At 36.7% G+C, this 22,527-nt stretch overlaps 2 protein-coding genes and 1 long non-coding RNA gene across 7 annotated transcripts in view; 2 read left to right on the top strand and 1 right to left on the bottom strand.

Annotated features, from left to right (window-relative positions):
• Window positions 1-4,992, bottom strand: part of hoxd11a (homeobox D11a) — a 34,859-nt gene extending 29,867 nt beyond the window's left edge. The window contains exon 1 of one of the 2 annotated variants that reach the window (XM_044216349.1): window positions 4,859-4,992. Coding sequence is in view for 1 of the 2 variants with exons in the window: in XM_044216348.1 (XP_044072283.1) it covers window positions 4,859-4,886 (28 nt within the window). In the remaining variant the exon portion in view is untranslated. The remainder of the gene's footprint in view (window positions 1-4,858) is intronic. The other variant, XM_044216348.1, reaches the window with a different exon arrangement.
• A 1,846-nt stretch (window positions 4,993-6,838) lies between these two features.
• LOC122885685 lies at window positions 6,839-7,410 on the top strand. The gene is made up of 2 exons (XR_006380169.1): window positions 6,839-6,954; window positions 7,115-7,410. It is a non-coding gene; the product is annotated as an uncharacterized LOC122885685 (long non-coding RNA).
• Window positions 7,411-10,881: 3,471 nt separating this feature from the next.
• Window positions 10,882-22,527, top strand: lnpa (limb and neural patterns a). Of its 4 annotated transcripts, none has more exons than XM_044217556.1 (13): window positions 10,882-11,037; window positions 12,136-12,238; window positions 12,723-12,764; window positions 15,394-15,581; window positions 15,672-15,730; window positions 15,828-15,868; window positions 17,608-17,691; window positions 17,788-17,839; window positions 17,936-18,157; window positions 19,236-19,341; window positions 20,899-20,969; window positions 21,281-21,436; window positions 21,655-22,527. In XM_044217556.1, the coding sequence occupies exons 2-13, from the start codon at window positions 12,212-12,214 to the stop codon at window positions 21,789-21,791; spliced, it is 1,185 nt and encodes a 394-aa protein (XP_044073491.1). In that variant the 5' UTR covers window positions 10,882-11,037; window positions 12,136-12,211; the 3' UTR covers window positions 21,792-22,527. The 4 variants fall into 4 exon arrangements, with proteins under 4 accessions (XP_044073491.1, XP_044073490.1, XP_044073489.1 ...); XM_044217555.1 differs by having other exon boundaries at window positions 21,619-22,527; XM_044217554.1 differs by having other exon boundaries at window positions 11,007-11,037; window positions 12,136-12,764.

The raw sequence follows: 22,527 nt of genomic DNA, 5'->3' as shown, positions 1-22,527 counted from the left end.
CTGTTTGTCTCAAATCATTGCCTCTGTTCAAATGTTACTTTCATATATTACATGACATTAATTCAACTATAGCTCATTAAGACAGAATGAAATGGTTAAATTAACTTATCAACCCATAATGATGATGAATGAGGTATTAATTCAGATACAAGCTGGGCAATTTGCAATTTTGCGCGTTTTGATGGTTCTCAAATAACATTTAATATAACGGGTCATCCCCTCAATCAATTACATGAGCATATGAGTCGGTCTTATGGAAAATCCCTTTTTTCATGCATATGTATTGAAACGTGTTCTCAATTATCTTTGGAAATTGCTTTTATTGGTTTAAAGACTAATTCTTCCAGTGGTCCTTAGCTCTAGATACGGTTAAGGTGGTACAATAAATTTGCTGTTCTTCTGTCTTGTTCTTGAAACACAGCCTGAGGCACCTATATTATAAACAGTAGGTTTTGTTTAATATCATATTTGTTTCATATTATGTTTGAGAAATGTATAAAAGTAAAACCATTTCTAAAGAGTAAGTACCTTTGAAATGTATTATTTTATTTTTTCCTGTAGAAGATATTACCTCTGGTCACATTAACAACAAGTAAAATTTTATTTTATTTTTTGAAAAATGTACGTGAATTAGGTTTAGGTGGGATAACTTCTAGTCTCTGACGCAACTGAATGTGTGCCAAACTGTCACTTACAAGAAGCTTTGGACTTGAAAATACATTTAAATTAATTAAAATTACTAGAGACCTTAATACATCGAATCATCAAGTTGTCATCAAGATCCTCAAAGCAGTTTATCAAGTGTGCTTAATTTATTAAGAAATGTAAATGTCCATGTAAAACCATATTTTCCACTGTATTCAGAACATTTTGGGTCCCAGGTTAGTCTTACTGAGATTCACATTGGAATTAGTGTAGATGATGTGGTGCTCTATGGGAACTTCTGACAGGTTTAAGTTAAACAGTACACACAACCCAGTCCCACTGGAAATTGCTACAACAACATACCATTATGGATTAAAAGTCAACACTTCTTCTTTCAGTATACTTTTATTTTGAGACAGCATTTGCCAGTTTAAAAAATGTTCAGTTCTATGGTTCTTTTCATTACAGTTAATATGTTGTGTAATTTCTTTAATGGGTCTGGGTTCCAATAGGTTTCTTATTTTATATTTTAGTTTGACAAAGTATGTAGAAGTGAAGCCTTGAATTATTCAAAGGTTACGTAAAAGACCAGTAAGATTATTCCTCTGTAGCAATAAGACTAAAGATAAGAAATTATCCTGACCTGTCTGTAGCTTGCGGCTACAAGTATGTTTAAATCAATGCACTTGACAATGAGCACATTTATTGAGGTTCATGGACTCAAACAAGTGTGCAGCTACTTTTTTTTATTTTTTTCTACAAGAAGCTGTGAGAATCCTTCTCCCCAGTGATCACTTCACTGTTTGGGCTTCCCCGTTATCTGAAGATGTTCAAGTCAGAATGGAGACAGTGCTTAAACATGACACATCTTCCTTATGCATGTATGCAGGATCATTTCTTAAGTTTTGACCTGATCACAGGTTTTCAAATGTACCTGATCTGTCCCTGAATACTTCCATGAGTTAAAGTATTCAAAGAAGAAAAGCAACAAATAAAATATAATAATAAAACATAATAAAAGTGTTTTGAGGTGGGAGCAGAAGGGCTTTAACCTTCAAGTTTGTATATTAAATAAATACAAAAAAATGAAAACTGTGTATAATTACTTTGTATCAGCATTACTGTTTCCACAGCCGTTCAGGTGTTTAAATGCATCATAAATATCTCTCATTGGTCACATAGTGCAGTACTTCTCTGTGCACATATTGTGCACAGAGAAGTGGTCACCCTACACTGTTTACCACAAAGGATGAATATAGGAAGTAAAAAATATTCGACTGATGATGGCAGATTGCCAACTACATACCACCCAGACACTCAGAGATTCGTTCAGTTATCAAAAACAATGGTGAGGCCATCGTCCCCTAAACAGCAGCATTGGTTGTTGGTTCAAACATATTAAAATTGTTCATTTTAAGTGGCAAAGCAGAAAGTTGAAAATGTGACATTCATATAATGTGAAAAAGTCTGGAGACCAGAGAAAGTGCACTTAGGGTGCTACTCTACCCAAAAGTATCTAATACTCACTCCAATATGTTTGAAAGCCAGCTGTAAAAACTGGTTGTTCTCACCTTCATAACAAACAGTAGCCGTGTTCAACTTGGATTCATGTCAGTTGTTGCAAACAGATTTCAATGGTGAGTTTTCCTCCTGGGAAAAAGTGGGAACACTTCTCTACTGTCCATATATGCTTAGTGTGTTCAAGACAAAATATGACTAAATACATTGTCTATCAGACCTTCAAGGAGGGTGACAGCATGACATGGAAACAGATTATTTAGCTATATTTTGACAAAACACGGCAGTTCTTTTTACCAATGCCAACGGTGTGGCTCTAGGAATGGCAATGTCGGTCTGGATGGACTGGCACACAGTGTTGTACAGACATTCATGGTTCCCATATGGTGACATATCCTAATGACTTTGGTGATACCCTGACTTTTCCTCTAGCGCCACCATGAGGTCAACATTTGTAGTTTTCAGTGTCTAAAATTGTTTTGTCAACTATTTGAAGGATTGCCATGAAATTTGGTGCAAACATTCTTTGTTCGCCACAGGATGAATTGTGATAACTTTCATCTAGCGCCATCATCAGGTCAACATTTTAATTTAATTCTGTTTATGACCAAATACATGCAAAACTAATGACATTCTCATCAGCCTCAGGCTGTACTTTGTGTTAATTGGCTGATAACACGCTAAACTAAGATGGTGGACATGAGGGGGGGATGCCTAGTCTAGTCTGCCTGACTCATTAATCCTTTATCTGTCAGTTTCATCTTGCATCTATAATATTCTCTAAACTATATAGCTTCTGTAAAAATACAGAACCAAAAGAGTCAAACCGGGTCCGTCCCCTCCTGTTAAAAATTAACAAATCGCCAATGCCTGCTAACAGCAGTATGTAGGCATTGTCATTATGAGTATGTTAGCATTCTGACATTTTCATTTAGCACAAAGCAACTTTGTGCCTAAGTACTTAGAGATGGCTGTAGACTCTTTGTCCTGTTAAAAACATGCCTACAACAGGAAATCAGAAAATGTTGATTTGCATGTTGCACATTGTGTATGTTGTTAATTTGGCAAAAAAAAAAGAGTTAAAAATAAAAACGTTTTTTAAAAAATCATTATTCCATCACAGTAAAAATGAGCACTATGATCCTGATGCACTTCTAAGTGTAGCAGCTATCACACTGACTGCGATTTCTTTGGTCAGTTAAACTCTATCAATATCTAAACAGGTTAACAGTGAACAGGTCACACATTTGATGTCTGTCTTGCCAAGCTACTTTTGTAAAGTAAAATGTCAATTGCCCAATTTTAGCGCATGAGTCAACAAACTATATTTTGGCAAGTTAAGTTTAAGCTAAAAAATAATTCTGAATAATTTTCTGGAGCACATCAACAGAGTGAAACAATCACAGAGAGAGGAACATATCATAATCACACAGTAACAGAAAATAATACCATGCAACTTTCCAACAGACTTGATCGCCTCACAGTCACACAGACAGCAACACATCACTACTCTTTATGACGACATAACACTGAACAATACCATTAGGTAAGCATCACACTGTGACCTTTTCAGTAAAAGAAACACAGTTGAGAATGGATCTTGGATGCACTGAGGCATTATTTACAGTGTGTCATATCCAGATAAAAACTGATACATTTTATTTTGCACATATGGTATTTGTGTCTATGATGGCCAGATCACAAATCTGATTGCATCCATCTTGCTTTTCCTACAGTGACAATAACTCTGTGATGACCTATCAAAAAGGAACATGTTATTGGTAGCCCCAAAACACACTACTGCCCTGAACTGAGGGGTGGGCGATGTGGATAAAATCTTAAAGTCATAAATCATAAAGTTTTTTATTGCTCTAGATATATATCTTGATACACCATACTTTGTGAAAATTCATCTTTGAAACAATTATTAATATAACATAACTATATCGAAATAAATATGTGAATTAAATAAATGAAAAATTACTGTAACTGATCACGTTGATACAAATATTGCCCAAAAGACTTCCTAGTCATGCATTTACAACATTGCTCACAATGGCTTAATACCAGCAGAAACGTTGTGATTTTGGATTATAATCATGAACTTGACTTAACTAAGAAAGCTAACTTGGTATAAACAGCATAGCAAAATATCTGAAGAAATTACTCTTTTTTTATGCATCTATCTTTTTTGTTGCATTTATGCAATAAAGGTCCCCAGCCGGATCCCAATCAGGAACATTGTGGCTATATGGTAGCCACTTGGCTACCACACATCCTGCAAATGAATGAATATCTTGTATTATCTTTATTACTCTACTGTTCCCCGTTTTCTTAACATGTTATCCGTCTTCAAGGACAAATTGCTCCGTATTTCACACACTACCTTCAAAATCATTGTCCTCCTTACCTCCAACCTCTCAGATCTCAACAGCAGAGTCATCACACACGGCACTCACCACAGCACACAACCCTCAACCCAGAAATCACGTTACTCCCACGAAGAAGTACATATTGGTAAGAGTCTCATCCCTTCTGCTATAGCAGCTTTAAACACAATACCATTCTTATTATAGGGGTGCACTTAGTTCTATTTGCTTATGTATATTATGTATGTATATGTTTAGTTGGATGTTTGTAGGTGTGTACTTTATGGATGTATCTACACTATGTTAAGTAAGTTCCATGTACTCACCTTGTTGCCATTTCAGATATGGGTGCATTTGGTTCCATCAGCACATCGTCCTTTCTTTATATCTATTCTTCAGTGAGCCCCATGCCCCGGTGATGAACTCGACGTAAAAGTAGTGAGCCCTTTTTTGTCCTCAGCAAGGAAACCAGGACATGGGATCAACAAAAGATGAAATCCACCAGCTGGCACAGCCAATAAAAGGAAGATGGATTCCTGAAGGTGTGAACACAAAAAAAGTGCTTTAAATGGACTGATGCTGTAGTTAGCATTGGAGGAACAGCAAGCTAACTGTATCTAGCTACAACCACACACTTGCTATGGCCACAGTAAGAGTTGGTGCACCCTTTGCTGTAGCTGCTTATGCCTGGCTGTGGGTCGGGCACAGAAACACCACTGTAGCTATGACTACTGCTATGGCTATAGATATATGACTGACTGGCTTGCTACTCTATACAATACCTCAGATAGTAACACTGGTCAGGAGGAATCAGCCAACGCAACCATTACAATTAAGGGCACCTGCACAACCCCACAGCTACAGTAAGTCAAATGCTACAACTACAGCCATAGTCATAGCTGAAATCACTTCTAGAGCAGTAGTAGCTATAATCACAAAAATGCTCGTACCTACAGCCATAACCATGGCAGCAATCATAACAGTCAATTATGGTTACGCTTCCATACTGACTGTCTCAGTGTAGGGAACTAACTAGCCTACATAAGTTAGCTTAGCATTAGTTGCAATGATACGCGTGTGCGTGCGTGCGTGCGTGCGTGTGTGCGTATAACCTACCATGTTTCTTTTCAGCCACCAGATCAGAACAATATAAGATTACCATTACCAATAGAATGACTGTGCATGAGCCTCAGTAATCACTATCATCAGTAAAGACTAGCTAATCTAACTAATGCTAAAGTTTCCACATTATTATCAAGCTGACTGCTTTATCTTTACACAAAATAAACCTAAAATACATTTAGGTTGACATAACTGCTGAACTGTCACAAAGCTCTTCACTGATACTTGCAAACTGCTATGAACTCAGCTAGTCAGTGGCCTTCCCACAGCCAGGCATAGCCAGCAACAACAAAGTGTGTGCCTACTCATGCTGTGGCCACAGCAAGTGGCAGTAGCTACTGTTGGAACTTGGTCCCTACTCCAACAATGCCAGTAAAACATTAGAAAGCATTAGAAAGAAAACAATAAAAATGTCTTTGTTTCAGTACAACCCATCCACAGTGCAGCATTCAAATATTTTAACTTTGGAAGTTAAGTTTAAACATAAAATTACATTTGTAGGCAGGGTTCCTTGCTATTGCTCACCTGAAGCATTCGGCCAGTGTGACACTGCAGCACAGTGATGACATGTTGGCCTATGTTTTGTTTTATTTTTAAATTTTATATGTTGGCCTATACTTGAGGATAAGCAAGGAGGACCAGGCAAGGATTAGTTCTTGTCTTGTGTAGAAATTCATTGTATTAGCATGTGGCACCAAACAACACAAATGAAAAGCAGCAAACCGCAACACCTGCACAACCACCCCTTATATACCCTGAAAGTACTTAACTGGGACCGGACCAAACCACCAGTGGGGAAGCACACTAAAATCATACACATAAACAGACAATTTAGTCAAATTGATTTACAATTTATACAGTTGTGTTCAAATATGACCAAGCAATTACAACAGACAAACATCTGTGTAACCACTAGCTACAGGAAAAACCCTTTTTTGTCAAAAACAGACACATGTTCCCCCTGCTTCTCAGGCATGGTAGAACCAGGAAGTATGAATAGACATTAGAGCCACTGCAGCTCCTTTTGCATGAAGACCAGAGAGTTAGTCAGTAACAAGTTAAGACAATGTGTTGGTATTTAAACAATGTTAGTGGTGCTTAGCTTACTATCCAAACTATAGACAGCTTGCATACCTGTATGTGGTTACTGGCCCAACTGTTAATGTATGTGTCATACTTTATGTAGGACTGACTTCCATGGCTGTTAAGAGCTGCAACAACGACGCTTCCTAAGTTGCACAAGCATGAATACACACAGGGGAGGAAATGTAACGCCATGAGATGGATCAACATCTTCATCGTAAATGTGATTTATTTATCATGTTGCAAACACTCTATACCCTTCAGGAAGCGAAAAAACAAGGAAACATTACTGCTAATGCTTGAGATAAAATGGAACAGATCTGTTTTGGTATGCTGCATAAATGTGGGCATTTGGGTGTTTCTTCCCTTGATCCCAGGTAACCAGAATCAATCGTCTCTACATGGAACCAAAGGCGTGCCAACATGCCACTCCTGCCCACTGATGCCATGCAAGTTTTACTGCTTCTGCATGCCAACTGACTCAGTCACCTGCCTGCAGTGCTTCACTGCATCTTACTTATTAACCAGTGAATCATGTAACAGGAAGTGGCAGCAAGGTGTCTACAATAGAAGAAACAGATACATTAACATAAAGCTTGAAAAAAATCTCAGTATGGCTGTGGTATCTGTATTGAAGAACACTGGAGTTTTCATTAAAAGATCTTTGAAATCTGTATGCATGTGCTGTGACTAGCTGTGTGATTTTGCTTCCAACAATTTCTTCTGCTGCACTCAAATCTCTCCTGCAAAAGAGATCTGGACCTAAATGAGATTACCTTAATAAATAAATGCTATATATAAATCAGGGCTTCCTGGTGGCTTGTCAAGACAAAGACATGTAATTGCAATGTCTCTGCTTTGATTCCAGAGTGGGACCTTTTGTTGTCTTTTCCCCCTTTATCCTCCCATATTTCCTGTCTGTCTGACCTTATCAATCAAGACTGAAAGGCCAAAAAATGCCCTCAGACTTTTAAAAGTTATTTGAAATTAGTAAATGTCTGGCTGTCACGAATTGTGTTAACTGGCAAGCTAACAAAATTTTTAAATCCTGTTTATTGGCCAAGACCGAATGAGGTTCTTGACTTGACAGACTCCTGCATATATTTCCTATACCAGGCTTTGATAGTGGGCAGAACAGTCAGGTCACATTTTGTTTGGACCCAACAATTCACATCGAAATATCATTAGAACACAATGTCAAATGTGAAGAATACCATTATTTTGGAGCTTATGTTAATACAATACCGTTATTCTCTCCCAAAAGAAATATGAACGGACAGTTTTTAATATCAGCTTTATAGTTATTAGCTATCTCATGATAATCAAAGCACAGACTGTTGTTCTTGATCGGAGTTGTGGAAAGGACAGGTGAAGTTGCCCCTCATCTACTAAATGAGCAAACACTACAGCTGTGCCAACCAATAAGGCTTCAGCAGAGAAAAGACTAAGGGGCTCTAAAACATGAAGCTGACAGTCAGCCTTCGAGCACCATTTGGCCGTCGTTGAGTCTCTGTGGTCGACCACTGGCCTGTGTGTCTGTTGGCAGTAGTCGGCCCTTATGATGACTGAGCATGCTGAAGCAATAGTGGATGCAGTTGGTGAGAGTGAGATGTCTGACTGGCTGTTCAGTTATTTAGTGTGGGTTCTGTTTATTTTTGCCTCCAGCTTTCGTTTCTTTTTCCACATCCAAAAGGCGATGGGCTGCCAACACCAGGGCAAAACTTTTTGGCCACGCTAGCTGTGTGGCTCTCTAGGGATTGCATCGGTCTGTCAGTCAGTCTGTCCACCCCTTTCGTCCAGACTAAAATATCTCAACACATTTTTAATGGATTGCCATGAAATATGGTACAGCTATCCACTGTGCCCAGTGGATGTATCCTAATGACATTGATGATCCTGACCTTTCCTTTAGCACCACCATGAGGTTGACATTTGTGGTTTTGAGTGAAATGTCTCGACAACTACAGGATGGATTGCCATTAAATTTGGTGCAGACATAAATTAGGCTTTAGCTTTCTGAGTTAGTCAAATCAAATGGGTATCTTCCAAAGTTTAGTACTAGACATTTGTGTGTTATACAATAATGCCCTCTTTCAATGGACATACAGGCATGTGAGTATTGTTTTAAGACAGAAAATGTGAACCTACAGTATCCTTTAACTTCAGATTACTGTTGTCTGTCAATAGAGGCACATGGATTATTTTTACAATTTTAATGATGACCAATGTACACCAGCTAGACAATTAGGTTAATATTGGCAGGAGAAACAACTAAAAAAAAACAAAATAATTTTCCACAAATACCAAGAAAATGCAGATAGACGAATAGTGTTTTAGATGCATTAGAAAATTGTTTTAGAGGCATTGTACATCAGAGCTGGTACTGACACATGGAGCATTTTTGTTTCTCTTTTTTGAAATGGAACCTGTTCAGATTACTTACATAAAATTAGGGAAGAAAGTCCCTTTACTTAATAACTACGGGTTTCTCTACAATTCTTAAAAGTTGTAGTATTTTTTGGTGGTCTTGAATTAAATATATGGTGTTTAACTGTTGTTAAAGGAATAATTTCAATAATTCCATACTCATTGAAGGTATTAACATGTTCTTTTCTGTGTTTCCATTGCTAAATCTGTTTTTACGATTATGTTTTCACCGAATAATGGCGTTTTGTGATCCGCTCTAGCTTTTATGAGCACCCTCAGGCCAAAGCTGTGCTCACATACTCACTAATGAATCCCACTGTTTAAGTTATATTTGTAATTTTATATGTTAAATCTGCAAATGTAAACATCAACATGGGAAATTATACCTACTGGCATTGTACAATGTTACAAAAGATTGGTTGGATTAGATGTGGGACTTGAATGGAGAATGTGTGATTGCATTGTGTGTGCAAATCTAATAAATTGAATGCTTGCTTTGTACATCATTGTCCATGGTAGTGACAATGTTAACGCTGTTTAAACTTATTCTAAAATCTGCAAAAAGCATGATAACTTCTACTACAATACATTAATTTGGCACTTTTGTCCAAAGTGACTTACATTTTTAGCACTATGAAAGCAATTTGGGGTTTAGTGGCTTGCACAGTGACCCTTCAACATGGGGGCAGAGGAAGCATTTTGGATTAAACCACCAACCTTGCAAATAATGGCCAATCAATGGTCAACCAACTGTGCTACAGCCACTCAAATACTCGTAGTAGGGTTGGTTAATATGAAAAAACAACAACCCATTACCACAATAACAGAAGACCTCCATCCAATATCAACAATATATCACAATATCTCAGATAGGTTAGTTCTTCTCATTGGAGAGCATGATGTCAGACATGTCCAACTGGACCTCGCAGCAGTGACTTTAAGAAATCACTGTAGGAGAAATCTGACTTATTTCAAAATTCCACATTAAGATTACAATTATTTAGGTATATTGCTCAACTCTAACTAAAGGTCCTCATATTTTTTTACCACTCCTCATAATACTACTAATATTAATAGTACTAGTAACAACTACAACTACAACAACAACTACTACTAATCAGTGGTGGAAGAAGTACTCAGATCTTTTACTTAAGAGAAAGTAGCAATACCACAGTGTTACAAGTAAAAGTCCTGCATTCAAAATTGTACTTAAGTAAAAGAACAAAAGTATTTGCATCAAACTAAAACACACATTAAAAATAGTAAAAGTACTCATTATGCAGAATGGCCCATTTCAGAATAATGTATATTATATTATTGGATTATGATTATTGATGCATTAAAGTACATTCATGTTGCAGCTGGTTAAGGTGGAGCTTAATTTTTTACTTTATACTGGTTGTGAATTTCACCAAAGGATCAATAAAGTCTTATCTCAAAATTATGCTTAAGTACAATAGTTGAGTAAAATTATACTTAAGTACAGTACTTGAGTAAATGTTACTTAGTTACTTTCCACCACTGCTAACATTACCAATATTAGCCAGGCTAAATGGTTCATAATAGTCATCACCAAGAACAGTGTAAGGCATAACATTCACAACAAAAAGTTAAACGTTTTCTTTCAGATTATTTTATTTTCCTACAGGTGTGCATTAGAACACTTACAGGTTAGTTTAAGCATGATAACATTTACATTTAGTGGGCCCCATCAGTCACAGACCAGATTCCCGTGAAGGCCCAGCAGCACTCTTGTTCCAAGCTGCTCTTTTAGTGGACACTCCCCCATCTTGGCTCACACGCCCTCCGTGTAAAGACAGGAGGACTGCAGTCCTGCCACAGGCTGTTGGAACCGGACAACTCATCTGCCAAGGTAAATAATGCACCGCTGTATTTCAAAACGTGTGTGTTATTTTTTCACTTTCCAGCCACATTATTCGGTCCCGCTTGCTTATACAAAGCCGAGACGAACGTTAACTAAGTTATCGTGATGAACTGCGGGCTGTGTAAGTGTTAGCATTACCAGCTAGCGGTTAGCTACCCATGGTTAGCTAGTGGTACGGCTATGCTAACGCTACCGGTTTAACGTTACTGCATTAACGTTACTGCATTAAGTGGGTTAAGAAGTTATTTAGGAAACGTTGGTGGCAAATAGCGACATGACAAACCCTTCCTGTGAGGTAACCGGTGCTGCTGATTTCAGTTAACGCCATTATGAAATGTGAGCTGCCTCCGAAAACACAGTGAAGTTGTTAAGTTTGCTGATTTAAGTTAGCAAGGGGAGCTTCGGTCACTGATACAGTTTTAAAGTTTGAATGAATTTCACATATGAATATTACTATAAGTTCAATTAATCGAAATACTACGTGCAACCGTCAAGAGTTCCTTTTGAAGTTGTGAACGTTAGCGTGTGGCAGTCTTACCCTATGTATGTTGCTGTTTGAGTATAACTAAACTAGTTCAAACATTCAAGCAGGTAATGTTACAGGTGTCTAAAAATAATGCATTCTAATACAGCAGCCCTGCAAATAATCTTAATTCAGTTTATAATGTTCAGTTTATGTCGAAACCGTTTTTGAGAGGATTAAACGTTAAGGATATTTTCGATGCAGCTATTTGTGTTGCTGTTCAGAAACACTTGACTTGTATATAGACATTGTATGTTGTTGGTCTATGTTTATTTTTTTTATATCAGCTTTGTTGTATGTCTATCTTCCTGTAAATTGATCTTGGAACTGTGTGTAAGTATATTGAGAGCAACGTCAAACTGGAGTCATTGTATGTGTGCGCATACTTGGCCAGTAAAGCTGATTCTGTTCAGTTTAATCAAAAACTGAACATTATAATGTTCATGAAGGAAGGAAGGATTTTATTGCAGGAATGTTGTATTACAGTGCATCAGATGTAGCTCCATGTACCTTTATAAATTGCCAACTGAGTGTATATTCAAGCTCATTGTTGTTGTCAACAGGTGGAGAGGTTATCTGTGAGAGAAAATCAGAGGAGGGTCCCAGTACCAGAATATCCTACACTCCCTCATTATCAACATGGGGGCTGTTATCTCACGGTGGAAGGTTTTTATCAAGCCTTTACTGATTATGTCTTTCTACTTTATGCTGCTCTAATACAAATTACGTAACTGCTCATTAGTTGGCAATATTTTTGCTTTGTCCATGTTTAGTTGTAATGTTTTAACTTTAGATTTAATACGATTTCAGTTTTGAAGCACATGTAGGACTTTTACAAATAATTCTACCACACCATACTTAAAGCGCAGATAGGGGTCATATGCTTAGATAGATCTACATAAATTATCACAATTCAGATGTTAATGCTAATGCTCCTCCTGGCATATTGGCATGCACAGGCTAACTGAAATCTATCACAACAATGGAAGAACACACACGTGATACATACACAAAATGTGCAGAAGTGGGAAGCTGAAACAGGAAGTTTCCAGATCCTTTCAAGAAGTTGCTTGCACAGTTAGCAATGTTGTTATGGCAAATGTCATCATTTCTTCTCTCTGACAGGGATTTCAAAATGTTTGCGTTACAGGCTAAACCATCCACTGTGGAGATTTTGGAAGGAATCGATAAGGTATGCTAAACAAAAAAAACAAACAACAAAGACTTGTCAGATTTCCAGAAGTTTTGAATTCTCTAAAACACATTTTATTTTAAACGTTTAATTTAAGAAGTTTTAACTTTTTAGATTTACATGTGGTGTTGTGAGATAACATGCAATAAATTTACTAAAGCGCAACAAATCTATGCTCTAAATATTTTGTAATGTTTACAGACTAACCTGCACTGTGAGTAGGTAGACAAACCCCACGATAATTGGTGTATATAGACCCGATGATTTTTAAACAAATTATCATTAGTAACACATAAAGTCATTCAGTTAGAAGATAGTCTATCCATTAATTTCAAAAATGGTGGAGATGATGCAGTGCAACTTTTTTTAACAGAAGTAGAGTATTTTACAATAAATCCCTTGAGGTTGGGTGTGTCCAAGCATGCAGAAGGCGCCCGCTGTCAGTCAAATGAGTGAAACACAAATTAAGCATTATCGGTAAAACTGACCAAAGGCATCTGTCAGTGTAATTATGCCCAATGAACTTTATAAAGCCCACACAATCCAGAAAAACCCACATATTCTTCACACACCCACTCCTCACAGACTTCGTAAGATTAGGGATTTCAGTTATTCACACTGTGGCACCACAGTCAGTGGAACATATCAAGGGAAGGTTTGTTTACAACCTGCCTGATCGTTTGACCACTCATCTTTGTTGCCCCGTCTTACCTCTTTTTAGCTACGTCGCCTCATTAGTGAGTATTATCATAACAGAACCAATGGCCAGGGCTATGAAAATAAAACCCAAGTCAGGGCAACCGACAGTAACGGTTGCCAGGTTGCCATTGGCAACCATTTTGAGATTTTGGCAACACATTCTTGGCCTTTGGTTGCCATCAGTGGCAACCACTTTTTGAATTCGAGCTCCGAAATCAAAAGCAGGATCTGCAATTCTCCCGGTATTTTCTTTTCTCTCAATGCACGCCACCCCTTAACGTGTCTGGCGTGTGTCAATTTTTTTGCTGCATTAGTGATATTTAAATATTACTGTCAGAACTGGAACCAGACAATGCTGCATGTGTGCAAGTGTGTTTACTCGCATGCGTGCACAGGCATCTGGTTTAGAGACAATGGCAAAGCAAATTAAGTTGTTTGACTGTGGGGTGAAAAGTTCAACTAACCCGTCAACATCACAGATGAATGCTGGTATTTTGTATACCAGGAATTGAGGTTGGACATGTTAACTGGTAACACTAAATATTCAAATTCTGTAAAGTATCCAATAAAACATAAACTTCTGTTCGATTACTGTTCTAAAGCTTTTAAACATTCTTTTCTGGTTACTAAAAATGGCAACCATGTTTTCAGTTTTGGCAACCAAAAGCTGATGCCTGGTTGCCAGCCTGGCAACCACTTTTAAAAGTTAGTGTTGAGCCCTGCAAGTTGTAATAAACGGTACATGTCCTTTAATTAAACATGCAGATTAAACAAATATGTGGTGTTCTTATTCTTTATTTTGCCATATTATAAGTTATGGATGTATTGTTAGTCTATCATGTATTTATCTCGCTGGTGCTTAAGCCCGTTTTTGATACAGAAATAATGCTGAGGAAGACATGTTGTATAAGCATGCATCTTCTGACCATAAGGAAACGAATGCCAAATCAGCTTCTCATTTGCGGACTGATAGGGGCTTTAGTGCTCTTCTACAGTTAAGCTAGTGTTAGGTTATTTTCAGCGCGTGTCCTTGGAGCAAGAGGCACTACACACAGTAGTGAAGAGATGGGTGTTAGGCCTGCTAGTTTCTTGTAGAAAAATCCTGTTATCTAGTAAGAAAGAATATTATGGCTATAATAATTATTCATGTGCATGGTTACACCACACATACGCAAACAGCTGCATGATATACTGTAAGGCTTTATGTGCTATCACTTTATCTGGTGCTTAGAGTGACAGAAACACATGTTACAGTAGAACCATAGCGACCAGAGTGGGTCCCATTCTGTCCGTCAGCTATTTTTGGACAGGGTTAACAGCACTTAAATGCAGTGGTGTAACCTTTCCATATTTACAAAAACAAAAGATGAATGAGCCATTTGTTAATTGCAAAATGATAATGAATTACATAAATAACTGTTTTTTTAAGAACATTTTTCATATCAGTAGAAGATAATAATTTCCTTAGTCTCACTTGTTGGCCTATGGAAAATCCCTTCGTGTTTACATTGTTGAAATTGTTCAGAGTATTTATCCTTCTGTCATGTTTGGCTACACAGTGGAAAATGATCCTTTTTGTTCTCAAAAAAATAAGTTGTTCTGGGTGGGGCGATACAATATTATCGCAATATTAATAATTTTCCGATTTAATTATGTAGATCAAAATATGGAAAATGTATGCAAAATCACATAAAATAATCACACTAATGTTCAAAGCAATGAACTGTGTTTCACTGTTATGCATTACATGAGACCAAGCTCAAAATATGTGTAAAACAATAATGGTTTTTCTTATGGCACTTGGATTGATTGCAGTTTGAATGGAGGAGAAGAAGAAAAAACTCTTTCATGTAACAACACAGTCACTGTCACACTAATAGGATCACATTTGTGTACTAAAATATAACGTTCATTTCATCTTCCCCCACAGGATATACAGATTCTTGAAGAATACAGTGAGAAGTATCAAAGGCAGTTGAAGATATGGGTCGGGCGACTGCTTCTGTACTCGTCTCTTCTCTACCTGATCACATGTATAGTTGTGTATTTCTGGTACCTGCCTGAACAGTTGATGGGACGGCTCATATTGTCTCTTCCCTTCCTAATATTTCCATTATTGTAAGTGTACAAGATAGTCGATCACATTTTCTCTAAACTGTAACAACAATGTAACCAGTCAACCATTTTTTCTTTTTCTTTTCCTTTTAGAGTTTGGTTACTTCGAAAAATGCTTATAATTATTTTTTCGCGAAGAACTGAAAAAAATAGTAAGATTCTTTTTGCTACTTATACATAACTTAACACATAATGGTATTTTTTTAATGTTTAAACTGGTGTTGAATTTTCAATATTTTTTTTTTTCAGATGACAAATTAGAGGATCTTAAAGCACAAAAAAGGAAAATAGTAAGTGATGTTTTTATATTTCTCCAGTTTCACATATATTCTTGATACTTCTCATTTTTGGTCTGTTGTTTTCCTTTGCTTTCCACTTGAAGGTCTTCAAGAACATTGATACCTGTGACACTTTAGGTTAAAATAGCCTAACATCTTGCTGCTAACATACAAGATTTTCTGTTAACATGGACAGAGTTGCCCCAAATTGACAAAAGTACTGAAAATACCTTTTCACCATTTTTCGCCATTATTATCATGTTCACGTATCATGATGTAAAATTGAGGATCAAGCTCAAAAAATGTTGCAGTTTCAAAGAATATTTTTTATGTTAAGCTGAAATGCTCAGAGCGACACGACAGTTTTCATGGTTCTTTACATGTTTCAGTGGGTGAACTAGAGATGGGAACAACAAATTAAAATTTCAATACCACGTTTAATGATTTTTATTTCCTTATTTACCAGTTTCTCCCATTTTGAGCCAGCTGTTATCACACCTGAGCAACCAACTGCCCAAAATCATTGAACAAAAACTATTTTGAACACTTAAATATGAGGTTTACTGAGTCCATGCGTAGAACAAATGATCATTTTAAATGAAACCGTCATTTAAAGAAAAACAAAATATATATTTTCTTAAATAACATTTTCTCTCTGGTATATGCCTCATTTAGCAGAGATGGAACAGTTGGTCAGGTGTAGCTGCTGCTCGATGTTTTCAGAAAACCAAAATATTTTCAGAGATGATGCATCATCAAAACACACTTGAGTGGCAGTTGAAGATTGCTTGTCAAAGTTAGTAAGAAGCATGTTACATTCTCTTTTAAATATTTTGTTGTTTAGACTCACCTTGTCAGTCAGTATATCAGTAGTAGTTATAAAGCCATTACAAAAATTGCATTGAGTATTTAAGTTGGTGATTTTCAGCACCACAAACACCCAACAGATTTTCTCTCTAATGTCCCTGAAATTAGCCCTGCAAGCTTGAGAGATCTGCAAAGTGACATTTCAAAAAAGCAAAATGCATCTGTGGCTTGCACCGTGGTCAGATAAGTGAGACAAACATAATATGTAATGTAGTAATCTCTGTAGAACGCATTGTAATTTTGATGTCTACTGGTCTCCAGTGAAGACTTCTTTCTGCAAGTTATGTAAGAAGCCGTGTAGTATTGCTCTCATTGATACTCTCAGCATTTTGCAGCAAGATACTTGCTAGTCAAGGATCTGTACAGACAGCGTTTGATTGGTACAGTGACTTAACCCAGTAAACCACTCTGCTAATGTCACTTTAATTAATAGCATTTAGTGCAGGAAAGAAATAAATCTGAGAAATTGCTTGTCATCCTCTGTCAAGTCTAATAACTTTCAATAATTAGGGCTGATGGATTTTCACACTCTCCATTATCGAAGTAGTGAATGTAATTATTCTTCATATTATATGTAAAAATTTAGAAATGTTTGGTACTTATTTTAAATGAAGATGTACAATTTAGTGAAGTAACTTCCTGGTGCGCTTTCTCAGTCATGTTTACTTATGTGTGTTGTGTGTGTGTGTGTAATGTTATGGTAGATGATTCTAAGATATTAATGTGTGTGTTTATAAAACACCTATTAATTACGTCAGGTGATCATCAAATAATTACTTGTCGATGAGCTGTTATTATAGGAATAATTTCTTTGTGCAATGTATTGAAAGAATGATGTAAGCATTTATCCTATGATACCTTTTTAATGTCTTGTTTTTTTCCAGCTTGAAGAAGTAATGGAAACTGAGACATATAAAAATGCTAAAATGATTCTGGAGAGATTTGATCCTGATTCCAAGAAAAAAATTGTGAGTTTTTTTGTTTTTACTTTGTAAAATAAATCACTTTGTGTAATTGTGTTCTATACTGAACAATTTTCTTGCACTCTCGTTATCTGTATAAAGGAGCTTGAATGTACTCCAGTTGGACCTCAGATGACTCCAAAACCAGGACAAGGTAGCAATGAGTTCTGAAGAAGACAGCGCTATTTACCTACTTTTCCTGTGGCATTTCTTACTATTCTTAAGCATATTGCAATGTTTTCTGTGTTAGACCTCCGCCATCGCAATGTCATCCCAAAGACCCCCTCAGTGGTGGTGACTCCTGCAAGCGGAGCTGCTGCCCGCCCTCCTCTTGCCTCTGGGCCCACCTATCCTGGACGAGCTTCCCACTCTGCTCCAGGTGGACCCCCAGAGAGGAGCCTGTCGGCTATAGCTGCTCAGCAGAGTTTGATGAGGAAGCCTGCAACCCCTGGAACACCTGTTCCAGGAATCGGTGAGTTACCTGCACGCAGGGGGACCATATCATAATGTGGTCGATTAAGGTGTGATTTACTCTTCCCTTGCTCTGGTTCCCCAGTTGCTCCAGGCTCTGTGGTGTGTGTTGTCAGCAAGGGTGGTATACTGTATGTTATACAGTAGTTGTAAGGGGTAATTCAAATATCTTACTAAAAGGTCCAGCCTTTCTCAAACAAGTGTATGATTGTGAACTAAGATTAGAAATAGGCAATGACTTTTGATAGTCATAATATTCGCCTCGAATATGATGCTTGTACCTTACATCTTTGGTTGCTTTTAAGGATTTCAAAAAGCCAGCCAACATGATGAAAACTTTCCATAGAACAGTTGTTGTATAAGGAAGACATCTGTGGAGTGTAGAGGTGTTGAATATTCAATATACATTTTTTTCTGGACTATGAACACTCATAGACGATGCAAATAAGTGCAAACAGTAAAGGAAATGTGTTCCTAGAGGAAGCTGCATGCTGTAATTGCCATGTGGAATACCAACTGTGAGATATGCACGAATCAGGATTACATTAACTATGATTAATTAGCCAGACCTGCGTTTGTTCTCTGGGCAATGGTGGTGGAATCTCACTAAATGTCTTTTAATGTTTGGTGAAATTGCCTTTGGCATTGGGAACACCTCACAAATGGTTTACATGACTTGATGTTATCACCTGCTTCTGTGGAAAATTGAAAGTGAAAAGCAATTTGACACAAAGAGTCACCACAGAGTTTCCATATGTTGGTAAATTAATAACCAGCAGGATACTGAGACTCTGCCAAGTCTCACAGAAATGACCAGTCATCTTCCTATGATTGGTCTTGATGTTAGATTATATTAATTACTACTCACCAACACAGCAGGGATTCTGGACGTGCTTTGCAAGTGAGATCCAGTGTTAAGTCATTAAGAAAAGGAAAATTCATCGTGGTTTATGCAGTAAACTGTGAATCTCAGCCTCACTATTTCCCTTAGTTTTTACTGCAAGCAGCCCCTGTTTATTGTAGTTTGTATTCAAGACTGTAGACCGTGTCTAACAGGCATTGATGTTGTGCTTTAACAGGGATGCACCCCCCAGGCCCGCCCCTTGCCAGACCCGTGCTCCCAAGGGAAAGAGGCGCTATGGACAGAGTCATTGAGTATCTTGTTGGAGATGGCCCTCAGAACAGGTTCACAACTTCTGCTTTTGAATAGAGACAATCTCTTTTCAGTAATACACTTATATATTGTGTATATACAGTTTCTCACCTTGGAATTATGGCTGCAGCTATCAATTATTTTAGTAATCGAGTATTCTAACGATTATCCCATCGATTAATCAGATAAGAAATACTTTTACTTTTTAATACTTTTACTTTATTAAAGAGCAATAGTAAATATGCAAAAGAGAAAATAAGACAGGTCTCTTGAAATGAACAACTCATTGGTTTCCTTTTTAGAAAAATCTACATTTTTATTGCTTAAATTGCATACAATAATATCTGTCAAAACTAAACCCATTTAGTGCATTTAAGTACCATATTACATTCTGGGTTTTAAAGAAAAAAATTTCTGAAATGCTTTTGCTTTAAAAAAGGTGTGTATGTATGCATGTATGTATGTATGTATATATATATAGATAGATAGATAGATAGATAGATAGATAGATAGATATAGATATAGAGAGATATAGATATAGAGAGATATAGAGATAGAGATATAGATATAGAGAGATATAGAGATAGAGATATAGAGATATAGAGATAGAGATAGAGATATAGAGATATAGAGATATAGAGATATAGAGATAGAGATAGAGAGATAGATATAGAGATATAGAGATATAGATATAGAGATAGAGATATAGAGATATAGATATAGATAGATAGATAGATAGATAGATAGATAGATATATATATATATATATATATATATATATATATATATATATATATATATATATATATATATATATATATATATATATATATATATATATATATATATATATATATATATATATATATATATATATATATATATATATATATGTTTCAGAACTACAAGTTTGACTTATTTATTATTATGTCTATTTCTATTAGTACTACTTCTCCTGTGTGATGTGATAGTGAGCAGCTGTAACAAAGAATTTCCCCTCGGGGATCAATAAAGTATTTCTGATTCAACCTGACTACAGCTCAGGCATAAAGTAAGCCTTTACTGTATTCTTTGTGGCAAAAACGAGTGGACAGAAACTGACTATCATAATAATAACATGAATGAAGCTCAGGCTTTCACAAATTGACGCAGCATTTTATTTTCTGTGGTTAATATCTTGAACAAAACCTAGCTAACTTAGGGACATCATAACTAGCCACCACATTGGATTGATTTATGTTAACTAGCCATTACATATAGCCATAATAAATGTAGTCTACATTATTTACTAGCCTTCATATACCTTGTGTCTGGTCCACAACGTATGTTATTATATGGATTAAATTAAGCTTCGATGCAAATAATTTGCATCGAAGCGAGGAATCGTTTCAGCCTTACTTGGAATATATTTTATAAGTATAGTTATGTATGTATGTATGTATTAAGCATGTTCTTATCCAACTTATCCAAGTTCCCCTTGAGCTAGGAACAATGTCATTGTATGTATCAATAAAAATGATCTCTTACATAATCTGCCAGTTCATGTACTGTATGCTGTCTTAACTGGATTGTGTTTTCCTTCTTCATAGATACGCTCTCATATGTCAGCAGTGTCTGTCCCATAACGGCATGGCATTGAAAGAGGAATTTGAATATGTTGGTAAGACTTAGAGAAACACAACACTCGTTTTGTCAGTCTCCATCAAACACTGTGCCTTCATTTGCCCTCTAGCATTTGGCAGCGTAGTATATCATATGGCTCTTAAATGCCTCTGCCACTACCGACCCCCGTAAGCAAAAACACACCAAGATTGAATATGCAAACTAGTGCTACACATCAATCTGAAGTGTTTATGAATCGCAGACATTTTTTTGCCATTGGTTCATATTCATGTATATTAATCTATGTCTGTTTGAGAATGTATTAGTGAGGTGACAAACTGTATGTATGTTTTATTTGTGTTGTTTCAGCTTTCCGATGTGCGTATTGTTATTTCTTGAACCCTGCAAGAAAGACCAGGCCTCAGGCACCCAGACTCCCCGAGGTCACTGGCGAACTGAAGATGTCACCTGAGGCACCCTTACTGTCGTCTGGTGCTGACGTAGATGATGACCGATCTGTTTTAGGTGATAATGACACTCAAGCAGGTTTTGTCCACACAAGGCATAAAACTATGAATTCTGTTGTTCACATATACAGTAGTGCCCGTTTTTCTTCTTTTGCTTCTTTCTTTTTTGAGTCTTTTTTTTTTTAATACATGTTTGAAATGCGTTCAAATTTAGACTAAAAAATTATCTCTAATTATCAGAGAAAACCAAGCTTGCTGATGTCTCTGCTGATACAGACACCCAAGAGCCAGGCACATCAACAACCACAGAGCCCAGTCCTACGTCAGACAGCCAAAGCACCTCAGAGTCACAAGATCTGCCCTCGGAGAAATCTGACGGAGAGCAAGATTTGTCTGCCATGGAAGTGGAATAAAACAGTGGAGTAGTGATTTCAACGCAAGTCAGGATGGAACTTTATTTTTTTTCTTTGAAGAAATGTCATAACCGATAACTTTTAAGTAAATGCCGCAAGTTGGATTAACACAGTAACTTAAGTCCGCAGTTGATGTGATTTTCAACTTATAGTACAGAATGTCATTTCTTTTGAGAATTGCTTTTATAGTTCTAGCAATAGTAATGAATTAAATATAAAATCGCATAGCACTAGCATTTGGTAGCAACCGCCAAACAAACCACCTTCCCAGTACGATTACATATCCAGCCCTGGATGACTGAATTTCTAACAAGTTTTTATCTGGCTTAATTGGAAACTGCGTGAACAAAACAGGAAATATTTTGTGGGAAAATACATTTTTATTTATGGGATATTATTTAAACATATTTTTCTATAATGCCGTGCCTTTCATGACAGTGTTGAATAGGGTGCTCTGCATCACGGTAGTGCTAACATGTTTACACAACCATGGTACCATAATAGGAATGAACATACAGTCTGTATTTATTGCTAAAATGGAGGAAAAGATTGTCAGTACTGTGCACCTGCCCTAAGTGCCTCTTTCATTTTAAGTCTCTGCTTCAGAGTATTGTCGATAAAACCTATTTACATATAGACAATAAAGTTATTTGACTGTTTATAGACAGTATGTGTTTGCTGAATGTCTGAATCCCTGTTCTGTATACATAATACTAAATAAACTTGTGAGAACATC

Source organism: Siniperca chuatsi, linkage group LG12 (genome assembly GCF_020085105.1).
Source record: "Siniperca chuatsi isolate FFG_IHB_CAS linkage group LG12, ASM2008510v1, whole genome shotgun sequence".
NCBI classification, from domain to species: Eukaryota; Metazoa; Chordata; class Actinopteri; order Centrarchiformes; family Sinipercidae; genus Siniperca; species Siniperca chuatsi.
Note: the sequence above shows the minus strand (reverse complement) of the source record. Positions and strands in the feature narration are given on the sequence as shown.